At 37.7% G+C, this 18,606-nt stretch overlaps 1 protein-coding gene and 1 long non-coding RNA gene across 11 annotated transcripts in view; one reads left to right on the top strand and one right to left on the bottom strand.

Annotated features, from left to right (window-relative positions):
• KCNN2 (potassium calcium-activated channel subfamily N member 2) overlaps positions 1 to 18,606 on the bottom strand; it is a 447,618-nt gene that overhangs the window by 5,187 nt on the left and 423,825 nt on the right. For all 10 annotated transcript variants that reach the window (XM_017895039.1, XM_017895037.1, XM_017895038.1 and 7 more), the window contains 2 exons: positions 15,345 to 15,455; positions 4,338 to 4,465 (listed from right to left, as the gene is read on the bottom strand). In XM_017895039.1, coding sequence (XP_017750528.1) covers positions 4,338 to 4,465; positions 15,345 to 15,455 — 239 coding nt within the window. The remainder of the gene's footprint in view (positions 1 to 4,337; positions 4,466 to 15,344; positions 15,456 to 18,606) is intronic.
• Positions 1,021 to 17,909, top strand: LOC108544089 (uncharacterized). The gene is made up of 4 exons (XR_001889734.1): positions 1,021 to 1,826; positions 2,490 to 2,637; positions 5,786 to 5,998; positions 17,636 to 17,909. It is a non-coding gene; the product is annotated as an uncharacterized LOC108544089 (long non-coding RNA).

Here is an 18,606-nt window from a genome sequence, read left to right as displayed (position 1 = left end):
AAAAAAAAAAAAAAAAAAAAAAAGCAGAATCTCAGCTCAGAGCTTTCTGCAGGCAACAGCCTATGGCTAGAATTCAATACCAGTATTCCAACTATCAATTGACAATTACCTTTACCTTTCTTCGTAATATTTTTAATCCATTTGTATAAAAATGGATTAAAATTTCTATAAAGGAATTTGTATAAAGTTTCATTTTCAAATTTAAGTTGTAGTATTGGTGGCACAGAAATGATGGAAGTTTGGGCTCTGGACCAGATGCCTCCAGTAAGTAATGAGTACAGAGAAAGTCCTGAATTCTACAAGTCAGGTTAGAACAGCCAGTGGCAGTTTCTTAGCTTAAGTGGGTACTTCATCTTGTAAACAACGGGGCCGAATTTACTTCTCTTGGATTACTATACTATGTCTGACAGTAGAATTTTGCCCATTTTATTTTCTACTAATCTGGAAAGCTGACATAGAGTAGCCCTATTCGATTGGAATTCCTTTAGATTCCGGAATCATCTTGTCTTGTTGTTTGTTTCTTACACTGCCTGTAATGTAGGAGAGCTGATAGAAAAAGCCTGCTTAAGCTGCAGCTGCCAGAATAAAAGGTAACATGCAGATGTGTATTACACTTTTTCCCCCCAAAAAAAGAAGAATAAGAAACATATGTTGATTTCTTCCTTGTGAACTTCACTTATCACAGGAAAATATCATGATTTTGGATCACATTTCCATAGCAGCAATCAGACTACTAAAATTCACAAATAAAGGATCTGCTGGGTGCATGCAGCCAGTAGAAAATTCTGCAAATGTTGAAAGGAGCGGCTCACACAACTTACTTCCGAGCTCTATTTTCATTTTGTTGAAATAAAAAGACAAAACAAAAGAAAAGAAACTGTAAAATATTCTGGAACAAAATAACACAATGTGGTGTTCAGTTGTGCACAGGGGGCTCGATTCATTAGCTGGAAGATCCTGTTATGGTTCTGCAGGATTTTGACATATTGGCCAAAGAGAAACACTATTCCATTATCCTTCTTCACTGCTACTATACTTTCTCATCTGAAAGCACCCAGCTTCCTCCTGAATAAGAGTTCAGAAGGAAGAGCATGCATAAAGTCATCATGGCCTCTTGATACGTGATGTTCAAGTAAACAAGAAATATTTTTGCCTAATATGAATGTGATATGGTTAAAAGAACAATATTTGAAGCAAAGGCATTATAATTGTTTTTTGTCGGGGGGTACATCTTTTCCAAATTAGGACAACTCAGAAGCCTGGGGTTTCTGAAAGGCAGGTAATCCAACTCTCATGATATACAAATCAAGTAGATTGGATTTCTTGGCTCTGAAACAAATTCATGTTGGTCCATAGTTGAAATAAAAGAATGATAAACTTTAAAGGTAAGGTTGCTACCAGAAAAAGGGTTAAAAGTTAAGAGAAAGAGAACACTTCATGGCACTAAGTGACAATCTAAAAACAAAATTACTGAAAAGAGGGCACAGGCCTGGACAGTCCAGCATCCAACAGAGGATAGAGAGGCTATGAAGTTTGGAAAAGAGAAACCGAGTTGAGACAGCAGGGACTGGCAGAAGCAGAGAGCTGCTGAAAAAGCACTCAGGACAAATCAGAGAGTAGGAGAGGCCAGGAGTGATCTATCGAATGAATTTTAACATTTTTCTTCAGCTAGCAAGGTCTGATTGTACCCAGTGCCGACAGATAAGGCTGAGGGTCTCGGTGGATCTGCACAGTGGGCAATGGAAGCCTTGCCCTGAGGAATCGAGCCCTGTGTGCTTTCCCTATGACTTCACTCCCTGACTTCCAGTACTAAGCTAAATTGAAAGGTAAGTATGCATGATGAGAATGATCTAGCCAAACAAAGCTTGTATGAATAAACATAGTCACACTTTTACAAAGTATAAATGTCCCCCACCTCAACGGAAACCCGGTAACCCCTAGATAAATTTATAAAGCAATTCAGAGCATTTCTGAGTTGCCTGAAGCTTATCTGCTTTAGAAGTACACATTGCTACAGAAGAAACAGAATAAGAAATGTCTGACAGAAGCAGAAAAATCACAAGTAGCTTCCTCTGTCACTCTGTCCAAATAGAGTATATTAAAAGACCCCGTGCAAGCAACTCCACAGTACCCACCCTTAAGAAAGGGCTGACACGCCTTGTAGGGCGTATTTGCAACTTGCTTAGTGACAGTTTTTAAGCTTCCCCAAATACTTTTTTTTATAACATTTTAACGTAAAATGTAATAACCTATGGCAAAGTTGAAAGCATTTTACAGTAAAAACCCCTACATTCTCCCCCAGGCTTTTGAATGTGAATGTATCCTGAACATAATAGTCCAGAACAGTCTTATATTACAAGCTATAATACGAATCCCCACTGCACATGGCTACGGAACCGTATTACAAAAACTATCACAGCATTTTTTTGGATTTGTTGTTATATGAAAAATTATTAAAGGTAAATCACATGTAATTTTCCATTTGATAGGTCAGACTGACAGGAAAGGACCCAGATAAGATCCTGGAGGCAATGGGATGTGTGGCTGCTCAACACATAGACCGACCACACTTGCTTACTGCTGTGTCATCTCACACCCTTCCGCCCTGGACATACATATCTTCTCACATGCACTAAGGTAAGGTTTCTTTTTAACATACTAAATATAGGTTAATATCAAAATATTAAAGGTACAAAAATGATTTTGCCATGGTATGGCCTGTGGACCTCCTGTATGAATGTTGGGGTTACTGTGTAGTACGGTTTTAGCAGGGGAAGATCACTCTAATAGGAGAGTTGTGCGAGGTGAGTCCCTTGAGGAAGATGCCTGTTCGACAGGAAAATAGGTTGAGGAACACGGAGGCGAAAGCTCAGCATCTCTGGCTGGGGAGGCAGGAAGCGCTTTCATTCTCTTCAATCTAAACTTCAAGGAATCAAGATGTCTAGGCAAGAGCTCCTGGGTGGTGGCTCTGGGTTATAAGTGTAACTGTGAGGTCTAGAGCAAGTTCCCTCTTGTGAGTCGGATGGAATACAATGTTCCTTTTCTGTGTTTTTCCTTATTTTAAGAGTATTATTTGAAAACTACAGCCTTGTGTTTTCCTTACAAAGGGAGGAAAACCATAGTGGTGTGTCAAGTCACTGAGCTACAGAGGAAAGAGCATCACTATCGTAGGAAAGTGTGTTAGTAAAGCTGGGGAAAGAGCATGAGTGAGTAGCAATGAAGGCCAGATACTCTACCATATGTGCAGAGCCTGCCTCTACTATAAACCTCAGGTTACTTGAGTTTTAATTTCTGTGGAAGTATGAATCTGTCCATAATAACATAGTCTACATTTTCAGTGATACCTATTTAAGCAGGGCAGTTCAATGGACAGGTTTTGTATTCTAGGGTAGAAGATGAATGCTTAGTAATTTCCTACAAAATGTTAGTGGTACCATATTACATATGAATTACCTGAACATGCAAAATAAAAATTTCAGCCTTTGAGTTTTCTTGTCTGTTATACTAGTTGGGTCTGAGAGACAAATCTCATTGGATAGCCAAAGCATCTTGTATCTACCCACCTTTCCATTATTACCCTGGTAGGCTTCATAAGGAAAGCCACTGTTCTAAGCCACAAATGTGACCATATCTGCTCTTCTCCATACAGAAATGGTATTAAGAGCAAGTCTGCATGGCATGACAATCGATACCCACATGAATAATACTTACAGTAAGGATGCTGCCAGCCTGGAGGAGAAAGACCCTGTGCTTTAAAATTATCAATGCATCGTACTAGATGTAGATTGTTACTTTAAAAGTCTATGTTAATTATATAACAATGGAACAGCACAAAGGACTTCAACAATAGTGGTTTGGATAAAGTTAAAATAATGATAAGAGAGTAAAAGGTCTATACAAACTAGAACATTTAAAATGAACACAGCCAAATTTCTGATTAAAAACTAATTTAAAATTCAAGTATTAAATCAGTTATATGCACTACATTCATATATGTTTGAAGCTATGTTTAGAAAATAAAGCTAAAATATCCTAGAGCAAACTATCTGAATAAATAGGTTAAATTAAGAAACACCATCTTAGCAGAAGTTATTCTAAAGAGAAACTGAGAAGACATTTTAATTAATATTCTAGTACTAGTAAGTGATTTTTAACCATTAAAGGAACTGAGGTTATTCTCAGGATCTTACTGTGGAATGATTAAATTGCCATATAACATCTTCTGGAAACAAACATGACAATGTTTTCTTTTTTCTTTCCTTATGAAACAAGAACAACCCAGTGCAAAATTGAAAGCCAAGGACACAAAAGCTGGATAAAATGAAAACGATACTTACTGATGAATAGCTTGCAAGAATTTTCGTTGATGTTTTCTTACTTTTGCATGATCTATCTTTTTTACTAGCTTTGTATTTTTGTAAATTAGCCATGTTTCCCTGAGTACATTGGCAGCTGCATTTTTTACCTGTTAAGAGAACAAACAAAGCAGTTGATAAATTCCAGAGCAGAATCCTTTGTAACTTTGCTGGGCGTCATAGTCTTCATCCCAAGGATCATGGTGAGCTGTAGCTTCATTTAGTAACTATGACTCAAAATACTATTTTTCTTGAATCTATGTCTTTTTAGAAGTACCTGTATCTGCCTGGGAACAACACTTAAATTGAAATAGAGAGATACTATCACTTTCTTTCTGCCGTAAATTCTATCCTACTCCTTCAGGAAACTTCTTTTTTATTCAACTTTTTTTTTTTTAATCAAGAGGTGTTGAGTTCTCCACTGTGTATTGCAATTGTTGTCTCCATGTTCTTCCTTTCCCTGGAGAAAGACGAAATGCCATGAGGCCAAGGTTAATCCTGTCCTTTGCAAACCTGCTTGGTATTTCTGGCTGAGTACTACTGGAAAGGCATGTTTCCAGTGCTGAATGTATAAGGACACCCAGAACTGATAGCCTCCCAGAGTGACTGAGCAATCTGTATGCTTGTTAGCACACTTTAATTAACTGACAGAGTCTGTGTTATGATTTTGTTGGAAATTTAGGTACACTGCATTTCAAAGGGATGGGAAAAATGAAAAGGGTGAAAGCATTGCAGTAACACTGCCGAGACCTACAGTAGCTGACGAAAGGCATGGATACTTAATCCAATCACTTGCTTTCTTGATGAAAGTCTTCAACAAATCCTGGGAGCTGATCAAGGGCCAGCAAGGGCAGATTCTGGCTTCTTCCTTGCTCACACGATGGGATCTGATGACCCACAGCTTTCACTTGGGCTTTTGGATTACTTACTATAAGAAGTCGCTCCATTTAATTCTTTTGAGTGATGGATAAAGGATATTTCACAAAGAGAGTCACAGGTTACTGGGGTGCTAGGTGGAGGAAGATAACTTTTTAAGAAAGGCAATAGCTGGATTCTAAGTACTTGACTTTGTACTAACCAAGTCAGGTTGAAGTGATTAGCTAACATCGTAGGACTTCGGTTTTCTTGAACATCAGAAAGTTAGAGATAATGAATATTAAAGTTCCCTCAATCATTAGATTTACAATAAGAATGAGCTTTAGAATTATACTAAACTGTGGGCCCAAGTTTGTATTTATATTTTCACTTTAGCAAAGAAAACATCAGGTTTGATAACTGATAGTGAATTCTTTTCCATGGAACTAAAAGTTTTCTTTCTGAGCAAAATTATATTGCTGGAACTCATTTTAAGAAAATGAGTGGTCTTTTTACAGTAAAGCTTCTTTTAGGAGTGACTGGTTTGTAATGCACTGCCTCTGGCTATCCATTAGACTCTGTACATGGAGAGAATCCTCAGACCAACAGAAAAATGATAACACAGAAGCCAAGTGCCAGCAATGCGTATAAGTAACACCATCACCATCCACAGTGAAGCTAAAAGGAGTTCAAGTCAATTCTTCGATCCATCTTCACACTTCCATTCCTCAGACAGCAGGGAGAGCCATCTTTAGAAGCTTTTTGCATCTGATCATGTCCTTTCAAAGGTAAGGAAATGGGTGCAGCATGAATAGTCGTTATTTGAGGACCTCGCTTTTAAAGAGAGCGGAGTGGGAAGTGACTGGCCAGCAGTCTCTGGGGTTGGAATAGCCTTTCCCTGTGAGGAAAGAGAGAGGCTCAGGCCTCTAAGCAACTATAGATACCTGGAAGATTGGCAAGGGGCCCTGACAGAGGCTCTCTCTCTGATTTTACCAGTCCAAGGCATAGAGGAGAAGCCTAGATCCCTGCCTGGTGAGGAAGGTGGAAAACCAGATAAGAACCCTGGGTAAAAACCAATGGGTCAGAAAAACAGCAATTGAACACAGCAGTGCGCATTGTAGACTTTGGGTATTAGACCTTTGTCAGATGGATAGATTTCAAAAATTTTCTCCCATTCTGTAGGTTGTCTGCTCACTTTGTCAATAGCTTCTTTCGCTGTGCAGAAACTCTTTAGTTTAATTAGATCCCATTTGTCAATTTTTGCCTGTTGCAATTGCTTTTGGCATTTCTGTCATAAAATCTTTGCCTGTGACTATGTCCTGAATGGTACTGCCTAGATTTTCTCCTACGGTTTTTATAGTTTTGCGTTTTACATTTAAGTATTTAATGCACCTTGGGTAATTTTTGTATAAGCTGTAAAGAAGGGATCCAGTATCAATTTTCTGCATATAGCCAGCCAGATCTCCCAGCATCATTTATTAAATAGGGACTCCTTTCTGCATTGCTTGTTTTTGTCAGGTTTGCGGAAGATCAGATGGTTGTACGTGTGTGGCCTTCATTTCTGTTCCATTGGTTTATGTGTCTGTTTTTGTACCAGTTTACCATGGTGTTTTAGTTACTGTAGCCCTACAATATAGTTTGAAGTTGGGTAGCATGATGCCTCCAGCTTTGTTCTTTCTGCTTAGGATTGTCTTGGCAATTCCAACTCTTGTTTGGTTCCATGTAAATTTAAAAATAGTTTTTTTCTAAATCTGTGAAGAATGGCAATGGTAGTTTAATGGGAATAACATTGAAACTATTTAATTACTTTGGGCAGTATGGCTATTTTCATGATATTGATTCTTATCTATGAGCATGGAATGTTTCTCAATTTGTTTGTGTCCCGTCTGATTTCTTTGAGCACTGGTTTGTAGTTCTCCTTGAAGAGGTCCTTCACTTCCCTCGTTAACTGTATTCCTAGATATTTTATTCTTTTTGTAGCAATTGTGAATGGCAGTTCATTCATGATTTGGCTCTCTGCTTGCCTGTTGGTGGTATATAGGAATGCTAGTCATTTTTGCACACTGATTTTGTATCCTGAGACTTTGCTGAAGTTGCTTATCAGCTTAAGAAGTTTTCGGGTTGAGATGATGGGGTTTTCTAGATATAGGATCATGTCATCTGCAAAGGTAATTTGACTTCCTGTCTTCTTATTTGAATACCCTTTCTTTCTTTCCCTTACCTGATTACCCTGGCCAGAACTTCCCATACTATGTTGAATAGGAGTGGTGAGAGAGGGCATCCTTGTCTTGTGCTGGTTTTCAAGGGGAATGCTTCTGGCTTTTGCCCATTATGATACTGGCAGTGGATTTGTCATAGATGGCTCTTATTATTTTGAGGTATGTTCCTTCAATACCTAGTTTATTGAGAGCATTTAACATGCAGGGATGTTGAATTTTTTCGATGGTCTTTTCTGCATCTATTGAGATAATTATGTGGGTTTTATGTTTAGTTATGTTACTGTGATGAATCACATTCATTGATTTGCATATGTTGAAATAATCTTGGATCCTAGGGGTGAAGCCAACTTGATCATGGTGGATAAGCCTTTTGATGTGCTGCTGAATTTGGTTTGCCAGTACTTTATTGAGGATTTTTTCATCAATGTTCATCAAGGATATTGACTGGAAGTTTTCTCTTTTTGTTTTATCTCTTCCAGGTTTTGGTATCAGGATGATGCTAGCCTCATAGAATCAGTTAGGGAGCATTCCCTCCTTTGTGATTTTTTGGGATAGTTTCTGTAGAAATGGCACCAGCTCTTCTTTGTACCTCTGGTAGAATTCAGTTGTAAATGCATCTGGTCCTGGGCTTTTTTTTTTTTTTTTTTTTTTTTTTTTTTTGGTTGGTAGGCAATTTATTCCTGCCTCAATTTCAGAACTCATTATTGGTCTATTCAGGAATTCAATTTCTTCTTGGTTCAGTCTTGGGAGGGCATAGGTGTCCAGGAATTTATCCATTTCTTCTAGATTTTCTAGTTTATATGCACAGAGGTGTTTAATAGCATTCTCTGATGATTGTCTGTGTTTCTGTGGGGTCAGTGGTGATATCTCCTTATCATTTCTGATAGTGTTTGACTCTTCGCTCTTTTATTCTTTGTCTATCTAGAGGTCTATTTTAATTTTTTCAAAGAACCAGCTCCTGGATTTGTTGATTTCTTTTTGAAGGGTTATTTGTGTCTCTGTCTCCTTCAGTTTAGCTCTGATCTTGGTTATTTCTTGTCTTCTGCTATCTTTGGGATTTGTTTGTTCTTGGTTCTCCAGTTCTTTTAGTTGAGATGTTAGGTTGTTAACTCGAGATCTTTCTGGCTTTTTGGTGTGGAGATTGAGGGCTATAAATTTCCCTCTTAACACCGCTTTAGCTGCATCCCAGAGATTCTGCTACGTTGTCTCTTTGTTCTCATTAGTTTCAAAGAACTTCTTGATTTCTGCCTTAATTTCATTATTTACCCAAGAGTCATTCAGGAGAAGGTTGCTCAATTTGCATTGGTTTTGAGTTGTGTGGTTTTGAGTTAAATTCTTTTTTTTTTTTTTGAGATGGAGTCTCGCTCTGTTGCCCAGTCTGGAGTTCAGTGGCCAGATCTCAGCTCACTGCAAGCTCCGCCTCCCAGGTTTACGCCATTCTCCTGCCTCAGCCTCCCAGGACTACAGGCACCCGCCACCTCGCCTGGCTAGTTTTTTGTATTTTTTAGTAGAGACGGGGTTTCACCGTGTTAGCCAGGATGGTCTCGATCTCCTGACCTCGTGATCCACCCGTCTTGACCTCCCAAAGTGCTGGGATTACAGGCTTGAGCCACCGCGCCCGGCCTTGAGTTAAATTCTTAATCTTGTGTTCTAATTTGATTGCATTATAGTATAAAACTGCTTGTTATGATTTCAGTTCTTTTGCATTTGCTGAGTGTTGTACTTCTGATTATGTAATCGGTTTTACAGTAAGTGCCACATAGTGATGAGAACAATGTGTATTCTGTTGCTATCAGGTCCACTTGATCCAAAGCTGAGTTCAGGTCCTGAATATCTCTGTTAATTTTCCATCTCAATTATCTGACTAACACTGACAGTGAGGTATTAAAGTCTCCTACTATTATTGTGTGGAAGTCGATGTCTCTTTGTAGGTCTCTAAGTACTTGCTTTTTGAATCTGGGTGTTCCTGACTTGGGCACATATATATTTAGAATAGTTAGCTCTTTTGTTGAATTGAACCCTTTACCATTATGTAATGCTCTTCATCTTTTTTGATCTTTGTTGGTTTAAAGTCTGTTTTGTCAGGAACTAGGATTTCAACCCCTGTTTTTTTTCTTTTTTTCTTATAGTTTCCATTTGGTTGGTAAATTGTCCTCCATCCCTTTATTTTGAGCCAATGTGTGTGTCTGCATTTGAGAGAGTCTCTTGAAGACAGCATACTGATGGGCAGCTTGCCATTCTCTGTCTTTTATTTGGGGCATTTAGCCTATTTACATTGAAGGTTACTAGTGCTTTGTGTGAATTTGATCCTGCCATCATGATGCTAGCTGGTTACTTTGCAGACTTACTTATTTGGTTGCTTCATAGTGTCAGTGGTCTGTGTACTTCGGTATGTTTTTGTAGTGGCTGGTAACGGCTTTTCCTTTCCATATTTAGTGCTTCCTTCAGGAGCTCTTGCAAGGCAGGCCTGGTGGTGATGAATTCCCTTAGCATTTGCTTGTCTGAAAAGGATCTTATTTCTCCTTCACTTATGAAGCTTACTTTGGCCAGATACGAAATTCTAGGTTGGAAATTCCTTAAGAATGTTGAATATGGGCCCCCAATCTCTTCTGGCTTGTAGGACCTCTGCTGAGGGGTCTACTGTTAGTCAGATGTTTTTTTTTTTTCATAAGTGATCTGGCCTTTCTCTCTGGCTTCCCTTATCTTTTTTCTTTCATTTTGACCTTGGAGAATCTGATGATTTTGTGTCTTGGGGTAAACCTTCCTGTGGAGTACCTTACTGGGGATCCTCTGCATTTCCTGAATTTGAATGTTGGCCTGTCTTGCTAGGCTGAGGAAATTCTCCTGGATGATACCCGGAAGTATGTTTTCCAACTTGGTCCCATACTCCTCATCTCTTTCAGGTACCCCAATCAGTTGTAGGTTTGATCTCTTTACACAATCCCATATTCTCGGGGTTTTGTTCATTCTTTTCATTCATTCTTTTATTAAAACTTTGCTTTGTTCAAACCTATAGCATATAGGTAATGACAACATTGTTTAAAAGGCTATTTTGGATCTTCGTTTTCAACTTCCATTTCTTTGTTGTTGTTTTTATCCTCTGCTGCTTTCTCAGAGGCTTTTTTAGCATAACACTTCCACTCCTCGCCAATTCAAGGGGAATGCACCAGGGCGCCATATGCTCTCAGCCGCCCTTGCAGCAGCAGGGATAGATTTGTTCATGCTTCACCCTCTCTCTCCAGTTTTCCTTTAGGTCAGGTGTATGAGGCCTGGGTGAATGTTGTGGCTGTGGAACAGGACATAGCCAAGTGATTCATTCATTTCATGTGTTAACCCCCTGGGCTATGAGCCAAGGACAATGTGAAAGCTACACAGAATAAATCCTTTAGAATTTCTGTTCCCTTGTTAAGAGACATGCAGGAAACAAAATTATATAACTGCATAATAGTGTTCTTATTATGGATCTGATTGAGAATTCTTAACAGATTAACAACACCCACAGTGGACATTAATATGTATAATTATCCTTTGTGGGGTATCTAGCAACTTTAAAAATTATGTCTGGGTTTTGGAATTGCTTGTTTTCAAGTTTCTTTTCCAAAAAGGTATTCTGGGGATCAAACTACAAGATTTCCTGTTTGCTCAGAATGGAATGAATAGTAATAATAATATATTTCCAAAAGATACAGCATGATAAATATATTGCCCCTATAAGGTGATAAACTGCAAATCTATTAAATAGCTGGACCTGTCTTATTAAACTAGGAGATAACATAATGGTATTATGTTTTCACTTCAAAATCATTAGTTTATTCTAGATACATGTACCTGTTGGCCATTTTTGAATTGCAGAAAGTCATGTAAATTTTCAGCATTACACAAAACAATCTTCTCAGTGCTGATGTACAATAAATAGTGTTCTGCTTTCAAATACAGTATTTTACTTGGTTAATGTAGTCATACAGAGAAACGACTTTTATATAAAATTGTTCCCCTGAAAATCTGTATATGGTGAATAATTTTTCATAGAAATTGTTCAGTTCACTAAAGATACAAACTGGAGGACTTGGAATGTTACATTTTTTCCTAGGAGGACAGCCTATCGTTTAGCATTCATATTGCTTTTTTCTTTAGGGTCATATTCAGATTTCAGAACATCTGTGACTATTATTCCTGTTAAGCAGCAGAAAAAATGATTTCTTTCTAGATAGTGTTTCAGGGAATAGTTGTATTTTTCTCTAATAAGTTACTAGGTATGGTTTTTAGAATTCATTCAGCATTTTAGAATTATTTTAAAAGTTTAAATTATAAATGAGTCCATTTAGAATTTCCATAAATAAGCAAATGGAATCAAGTTCCAAGTAAATGATACTCATTACATTGATGGCTTTGTATAAAATAATGAAAGGACTGTAAAATGGCTATTATTTGCATATACCATGTTGAGTATATATAATAAAGGAATGGGTATCATAAGAAAGCAATTTGTTTTCTTCTAGTGTCATTTTAACATTTATAGCTTTATTATATCTTTAGTGACATCTTGCCTATAAAAATGGATCTGTCAGCAAGTCTACTAGAGTATTTTTCTCAGACCTATAAGAGACTCCAGTCTCAAGAAATACTGCAAAGTAGTTCCACTTTTAAAAAGTAGTAATGAAATAACAGAATTATTAAAGCATGATAAGTATTATATAAAATGTAAAATTTGAAACCAGAACAGTACTTAATGGAAAAGCTTTCAACACAGGTAATAACCTGACAATTCAGGCAATACTATCCAAAGGGAAGTTTAAAGAATTCAGGCAATACTATCCAAAAGGAAGTTTAAAAGAATTTCAGGCAATACTTCCCAAAGGAAGTTTAAAGTAACAAGAAACTTACAACAAAAAAGCTGTAGCATCATCAGAAAACTCAGAAAACTTGGTCAGTTTGGGAAGATGCTTTTTTCTTTTTTTTTTTTTGAGACAGAGTCTTGCTCTGTCACCCAGGTTGGAGTGCAGTGGCGCAATCTCGGTTTATTGCAAGCTCCGCTTCCCAGGTTCACACCATTCTCCTGCCTCAGCCTCCTGAGTAGCTGGGACTACAGGCGCCCGCCACCTCGCCCGGCTAATTTTTTGTATTTTAGTAGAGACGGGGTTTCACCGTGTTGGCCAGGATGGTCTCGATCTCCTGACCTTGTGATCCGCCTGCCTTGGCCTCCCAAAGTGCTGGTATTACAGGCGTGAGCCACCGTGCCTGGCCTGGAAAGATGCTTTTAAATTCATAATAACTGAAGGAAGATGACCTAAAACCACAGATCTAGATTCTGGATCCATAGTTCTCTAAAGGGGCCTCTGACTGGACTTTAGGGGACCCATGAGCAAGAGCACAAGTGCATTTTTCTGCCAAGCAGGAAGCATCTGAGATTTCACCTGATGTGCTGAGTGGTCAGTACTGGAAACGCTTAAAATCTTTGGAATACTCGAATATGATACTTTAGCTGTTGATCCTCAACAGTTAACACAGCTTGCCAACCATATTTAGTATACAGTATATTTTTTATATGTTATTCCAAAAAAGAAATTACAATATATTCAGTAGACTCCACATCTTTTACGAGAGATTATCCTTTCTAAGATGTCAAATCCTTGCGGAACAGCACATGAAAAGGTGGTTCTCTCCTCCAGGTGATTTTGTCTCGAGGGATTTTTGGTTGTCACAAGTTGGGGGCAGTGCTACAGGCATCTAATATATAGAAGTCAAGTATGGTGATAAACATCCAGAACACACAGGACAGCCCCACACAAAAAAGAATTATTCAGCCAAAAGGTCACGAGTGCCAGGTTGAGAGGCCCTGGAACACAGTAACTACACTATGAAACCCACCTGGAATGTCTCCCAAATGAAACTGGTTGAGCTCAGTGAACTTCACAAAATATTTTTTATCAACGGTGGTGGATGGCAGTGTGATACTGTACATCTTGTACTCAAAGTCTTTGTCAGAAAATAACTCTTAAAATGTTTTAATAATTAAGATAGGGAATATCAATATTCCAACATAATATTTAGAGAAACTATATGCTTCCTTCTTAAGAGGAAGTTAAAATCTGCTTATGAAACATGGAGAAGTCTGCCCAAACATGCTAACTTGGCTTTCTTATTTGTGATTCTGTCACTTTTTTTTTTTTTCTGTTAAGATTTACAGGCAAACATATGGGTGACATGACATTTTAAGGTATTTTTCTGCCTAATATCTTAAGTGTAGCATTAACTTAATTCCTGAGAAAATGCATAATCTTCATGGTAAAATAATATGGATTAACAAGGGTCTTAATGCAAGTGTTCTTTTGAATATGATAAAACTTGTGACTTTTAAACACAAACTGTGCCAGCATAGAGCCCTGAAAGGACGAAACACACACATGATGTAATACACAAAACAGCTGCTCCAATTTATGGATTAGATGTAGACTAATTTCATAGGCACGTATTTTTACCTCTAGTAGATCTTTAAAAAGCAAAAGGAACCCAGGCCTTTATGTAGCTCCTCATTGACCTTTTTCCCTGCACACTCTCATACAGGGATGTTCACAAGTTTTGAGAACAAATTTAGGAGTTTGAAGAAAACGAGAGTAAATCATGGAGAGTAGAAGACATTCCAAAGTGGTAACTGTAGTCTGAAAATGTAGCCTCTGAACCTGGGAGGCTCTGATTGTCTACTATAAATGTGGACCTACTAACTGCAATGAAGTATTACAGTAGTGTCTGATAGGTAAGACTTAGCATGAGCAGTCAATTGCAATTCATGTTTTCATTTCTTAAGTATAATCTTTATAAATATATATTTGCATTAAAATGAGTGGCCTATTAGGGCGTATTAACCAAATTAAACAAGATTGCTCTTAAATATACAACCAAAATCAAGAGTGAGTGAAACCACTGAAAGTTGGAACTATGCTTGAAATATCTATTGATTCATTTACGGGTAAAGTTACCAAGTTGACAATGTATTTTGTTATTTCAGCAACAGCCTGATTGCATTCCACATTGGGCAGTTATTACACAGCAAGATGACTCTATTATAAAATAATTTTAGTTATTTTGACTTTGGTATTTGTCTCAAGTGACTATCAAGAAAGGCTAAAAATTGAGTCTAATAAAAACCTTTCTCTTCTTGCATAGTTTTCTACCTTGATCTGGTGACTTTGAGCAAGTTACCTAACTCCTTTGTGTCTTAGTTTCCACATTTATAAAATGGCCAGAATAATAGCACTTCCCTCATAAAGCTGTTATGAGGATGAAGTGAGTTTATACACATGGCACACTTGGAGCAGTTCCTGGCACAGACAGTGCTCTTAAACACTGTGATTACTGTTTTCTTCTGCTAATAATTGGACAGTGGTTGCCCAACTGGATGGTATACTATTTTTAACATCTCTTCTATGGCCTGTAAGTCAAGAAAAGAGCCTGTTTCTAGCCCTGCCTGGGGCTTCTAAAAGTTAGTGGTGATTTCTTATTTGTCTTTGCGACCCTGTCTTGAGAACAGTGACTTGATCTTAGAAGTTCAGTAAAACATTTTCAATCACCTTCCCATCAAATTACTATTTTACATTAATAGTATGTTCCTTCCTACTCAATCCAATAGTTGGTCTCTTCTTGTATACCACACTTAAATCTAAAGAAGTAGGCATACCTCACATTTATGTGACTCGCCTTCATCCAAATACCAAGACTGCTCAATTACTTCCTAACTGACCTAAAGTTAGAAATAGTCTATTCTCAAAATGTGATAAAATGGAATTGATTCCAAGAGTGCCTATACTTTCAAACCATATCATTTCCGCTTCAGATGTCAAAATAAAAACCATATTTCCTAACAGTGAAAAAAACACAATAATATTCTTTCTTTGAATATATATGGGTAGTGACTTACTCTTTTAGTCAGCTGAGTATCCATCATGAAATTGTGCACGTGTTTTTCTGCTTTGGTAAGTTCTAGCTTCCTTGCCACTACAGCTACCACCAGGGCTGTGCAACCAGCACCCTGAAAACAAGGAGAGAAGAGAAATCCAAAGCGTTACTACTTTGTGTCTCAGACACATTAGAAAATGTTTTGCATCAAATGTAAAAGTTTCTCAGGATTAAAAAAATAGCCTTCAATAAGTATTACAGAAAATGTGTGATTAACAAATGTAAGCAATGTGCCTTAAACTGGGATTAAAAATTTAGTTTACATATTTTAAGAACAAAAGCATATTTGGAGAAAACATTTCCATTACAAGAAATAAATGGCCTAAAAGCAACTTGGTGACTTTTTAAAAAACAGAGCAAATCAGTTATATACCTATAATTATAATAGAAACAAATAACAAATGAGTAGATTAGCATAAATGTATATGGAGTAGAAATAAGAATCTTTCTGTAAAGAATAAACCTCTAATCTTAAGAAGAGATCAGCAGGCCTTCAAGGTGATCAACTGCAATGCACCAGGAATAAAAGCGATAAATTATCTCAGCATATACACAGCTTCAGAGTGTTCCACACACACAAGAGGAAGAATAACAGGAATATCACAGTGATCTTAACTTGGGCAACAGAGATATATGAAGTGCTGAAGGTAAGGGGTAACCATTATACTATTTTACAAGTTTACTAACATGACATGAGGAAAGGCACAGGTCATCTTCATTTTGAAAAAACCAACAGTGTTCCTTTTTGAATTACAGACCATTGTTCTGATCTCTTGAAAAAGAGAGTCTGTGTGGTGCTCCCGCTCTGTGATCAAGTTGTGCTCATTCCAAGTTGTGAGAGTTTTCTTTGCTGAAAGACCAGTAACTACTTGCTGGGGCCACTGATTGGAGGGCCCAGGCAAGGTCAAGGTGCTGCAGCCACTTCATCAGTCCTGGGCACGGGGAACCTCCCAGCAGGGAAGGGGGCATGTGAGGAACTACCTCAGGGGTCTGTAAAAGGGAAGTCACACCTCCAGATAGAATCTCAACCCTGAGAGGACCACAGAGCCATAGACATTGCCCAGCTAGTCTCAACAAACAGATAACAATGTAAATAGCAGGACACGGGCAGAGACCACTGGATAGAGGCACAGAAAGTAGATGTGATTTAGCTATTGAGTTATAGACCAGAGAATGCATCTTTGGGCTTACTGCATGAGGTGCTGCAACAAATCTGGCAGGAGGGACAAGATTGAGGAGAAAAGGAGAAAAATAAATACACTACCTGATCATTATGATCATGGAAACATGGCCACAATGAGCAGCCAATACTGCTTTAATATATTTCCAGAGGGCTTCAATAGCCTGTTCCATCTTGTTCTATGAAGAAATCAGTATCCTCAGAAAGAAAGTGCTACTGATCACATGATCAGAGAAAGAGGTTGCCAAGTATTTAGACATTCTGATTTAGCCGTCTGATTTTAAAGATGAGACAACTAAAGCAGAGTAAATTACTATTCAGTTATAAACCTTGATTAGCATTGACATATTTCCTACTCTTTACTTCATCTCTTAATATCTATATCTATATTTAGGATCACATACAGTTGAATCTCCATATCCATGGGTTCCATATCCATGGATTCAACTGGATTGAAAATATTTGGGTAAAAAAATGGATGGTTGCATCTGTACTGAACATTATAGACTGTTTTCTTTTGTAATTATTCCTTAAACAATAACAATACTGTTTAGCAACTATTTGCACAGCATTTACATTGTGTGAAGTATCTTAAGTAATCTAGAGATTAAAATACACAGGAGGATGTACCTAGCTTACATGCAAGTAACACACTATTTTATAAAGGACTTGAGCATCCGTGAATTTTGGTATTCATGGCAGGAAGTGGGGTTCTGGAACTGAACCCCCGTCAACACTAAGGGATGACTGTATATTCTTATTTGTGATTATTCCATAGTCATGATGCATTATGAAGCACTGTATTTCAAAGCAAGACAGGAAATTCAAATTCACCTATTTTATATGATACAGTGTGAATGTCTAAAAATCGAGCAGTATGGTTAATTATCAAAATAATCAACATTGTTCCTATATTGTAACTGGCATAACTTTTAAATTGGTAGTTTTTAACCTTGACTATAAACTAGAATCACTTGGAGAGTTTGTAAAATTCCTAGTGTTGAGACTGTGTGCCTCACAGCAAATCTTCATCTCCAGGGATAAAATCCACGTGTCTGAATTTTTTTTTAAAGTTCTCCAGGTGATCCCAAGGTACAGTCACTGCTTTAGATAAAGGAGGATATGGAGTGACTATGACAAGCTCCATTAACCTTCTATTAAAACAAGAGGATCAAAATTCTTATAAGAGTCATTTGACTGACTTATGAAGACATTCAAGAAGTGATAAACAAGGTAAGTAAAGGCAGACGGTGTGATGTTATTTTGATGTTTTGTGCCATATGCAGACAATGAAAGCAATTTTTTGACAATGAAACCCATATTTTAGATATGGGTACCAATGAAAGAAAACAATGCCCTTTGGAAGCATCTGTACCCAGTTTATTGACTTTCAAACATCTACCATGAAGTCTAAAGAGTTCTAGCAGGCTGATGAGACCAAATCAGTGACCACTCATGATAGCATATGCTGGACAAACACAGGCTAGCCTTTTGCAGATATGCTCCTAGGTACCACTCCTCAATCGCTGGGTTCTATGGGAACTTGGCGGTTCAGGGCAGCAATGGTTCTTTAATAAGCAGAGGTCATAAAAACCTGAGGGGCTCCTAACTACTAGAGAGACAGACATGAGAGGGTAATTGGCATAAGAAGTTGAATATTGTTCTCCCCTGGCAGGTGGCCTCTGCTGAGATCTTTCTGGAAAGAAATCAAAATCCTAACAGGAATGGAAAATCACTGGATTCAAGAGCCTTGGACAGTGGATTTTTATTTGTGTTTATTCTTAGGCTCCATTCTTTTCTGCTACTGGCCCGTTTCTCACCGGGTGTCGTCTAAGACATGGGCATTAAAAATGAGTACCTCTGTTGCAAATTGGAAAAGAAATTAATCCAATAATTTAGTAATCATCAAAACTATTATCTATATACCTCATTCCATTATCCTAACTCTGCCCCTGTAAGTTATACCTCCAGAACCACTTAGAAAACTTTTTCTTCAAATACAAACCCCTTAACTCTTTAAGTTTTATTTCAGTGAAGAAAACCA

This window comes from Rhinopithecus bieti, unplaced genomic scaffold (genome assembly GCF_001698545.2).
Source record: "Rhinopithecus bieti isolate Rb0 unplaced genomic scaffold, ASM169854v2 scaffold_25764, whole genome shotgun sequence".
Lineage (NCBI taxonomy): Eukaryota > Metazoa > Chordata > Mammalia > Primates > Cercopithecidae > Rhinopithecus > Rhinopithecus bieti.
The sequence above is the reverse complement of the archived record's forward strand: the minus strand, read 5'-3'. Positions and strand labels throughout refer to the sequence as shown.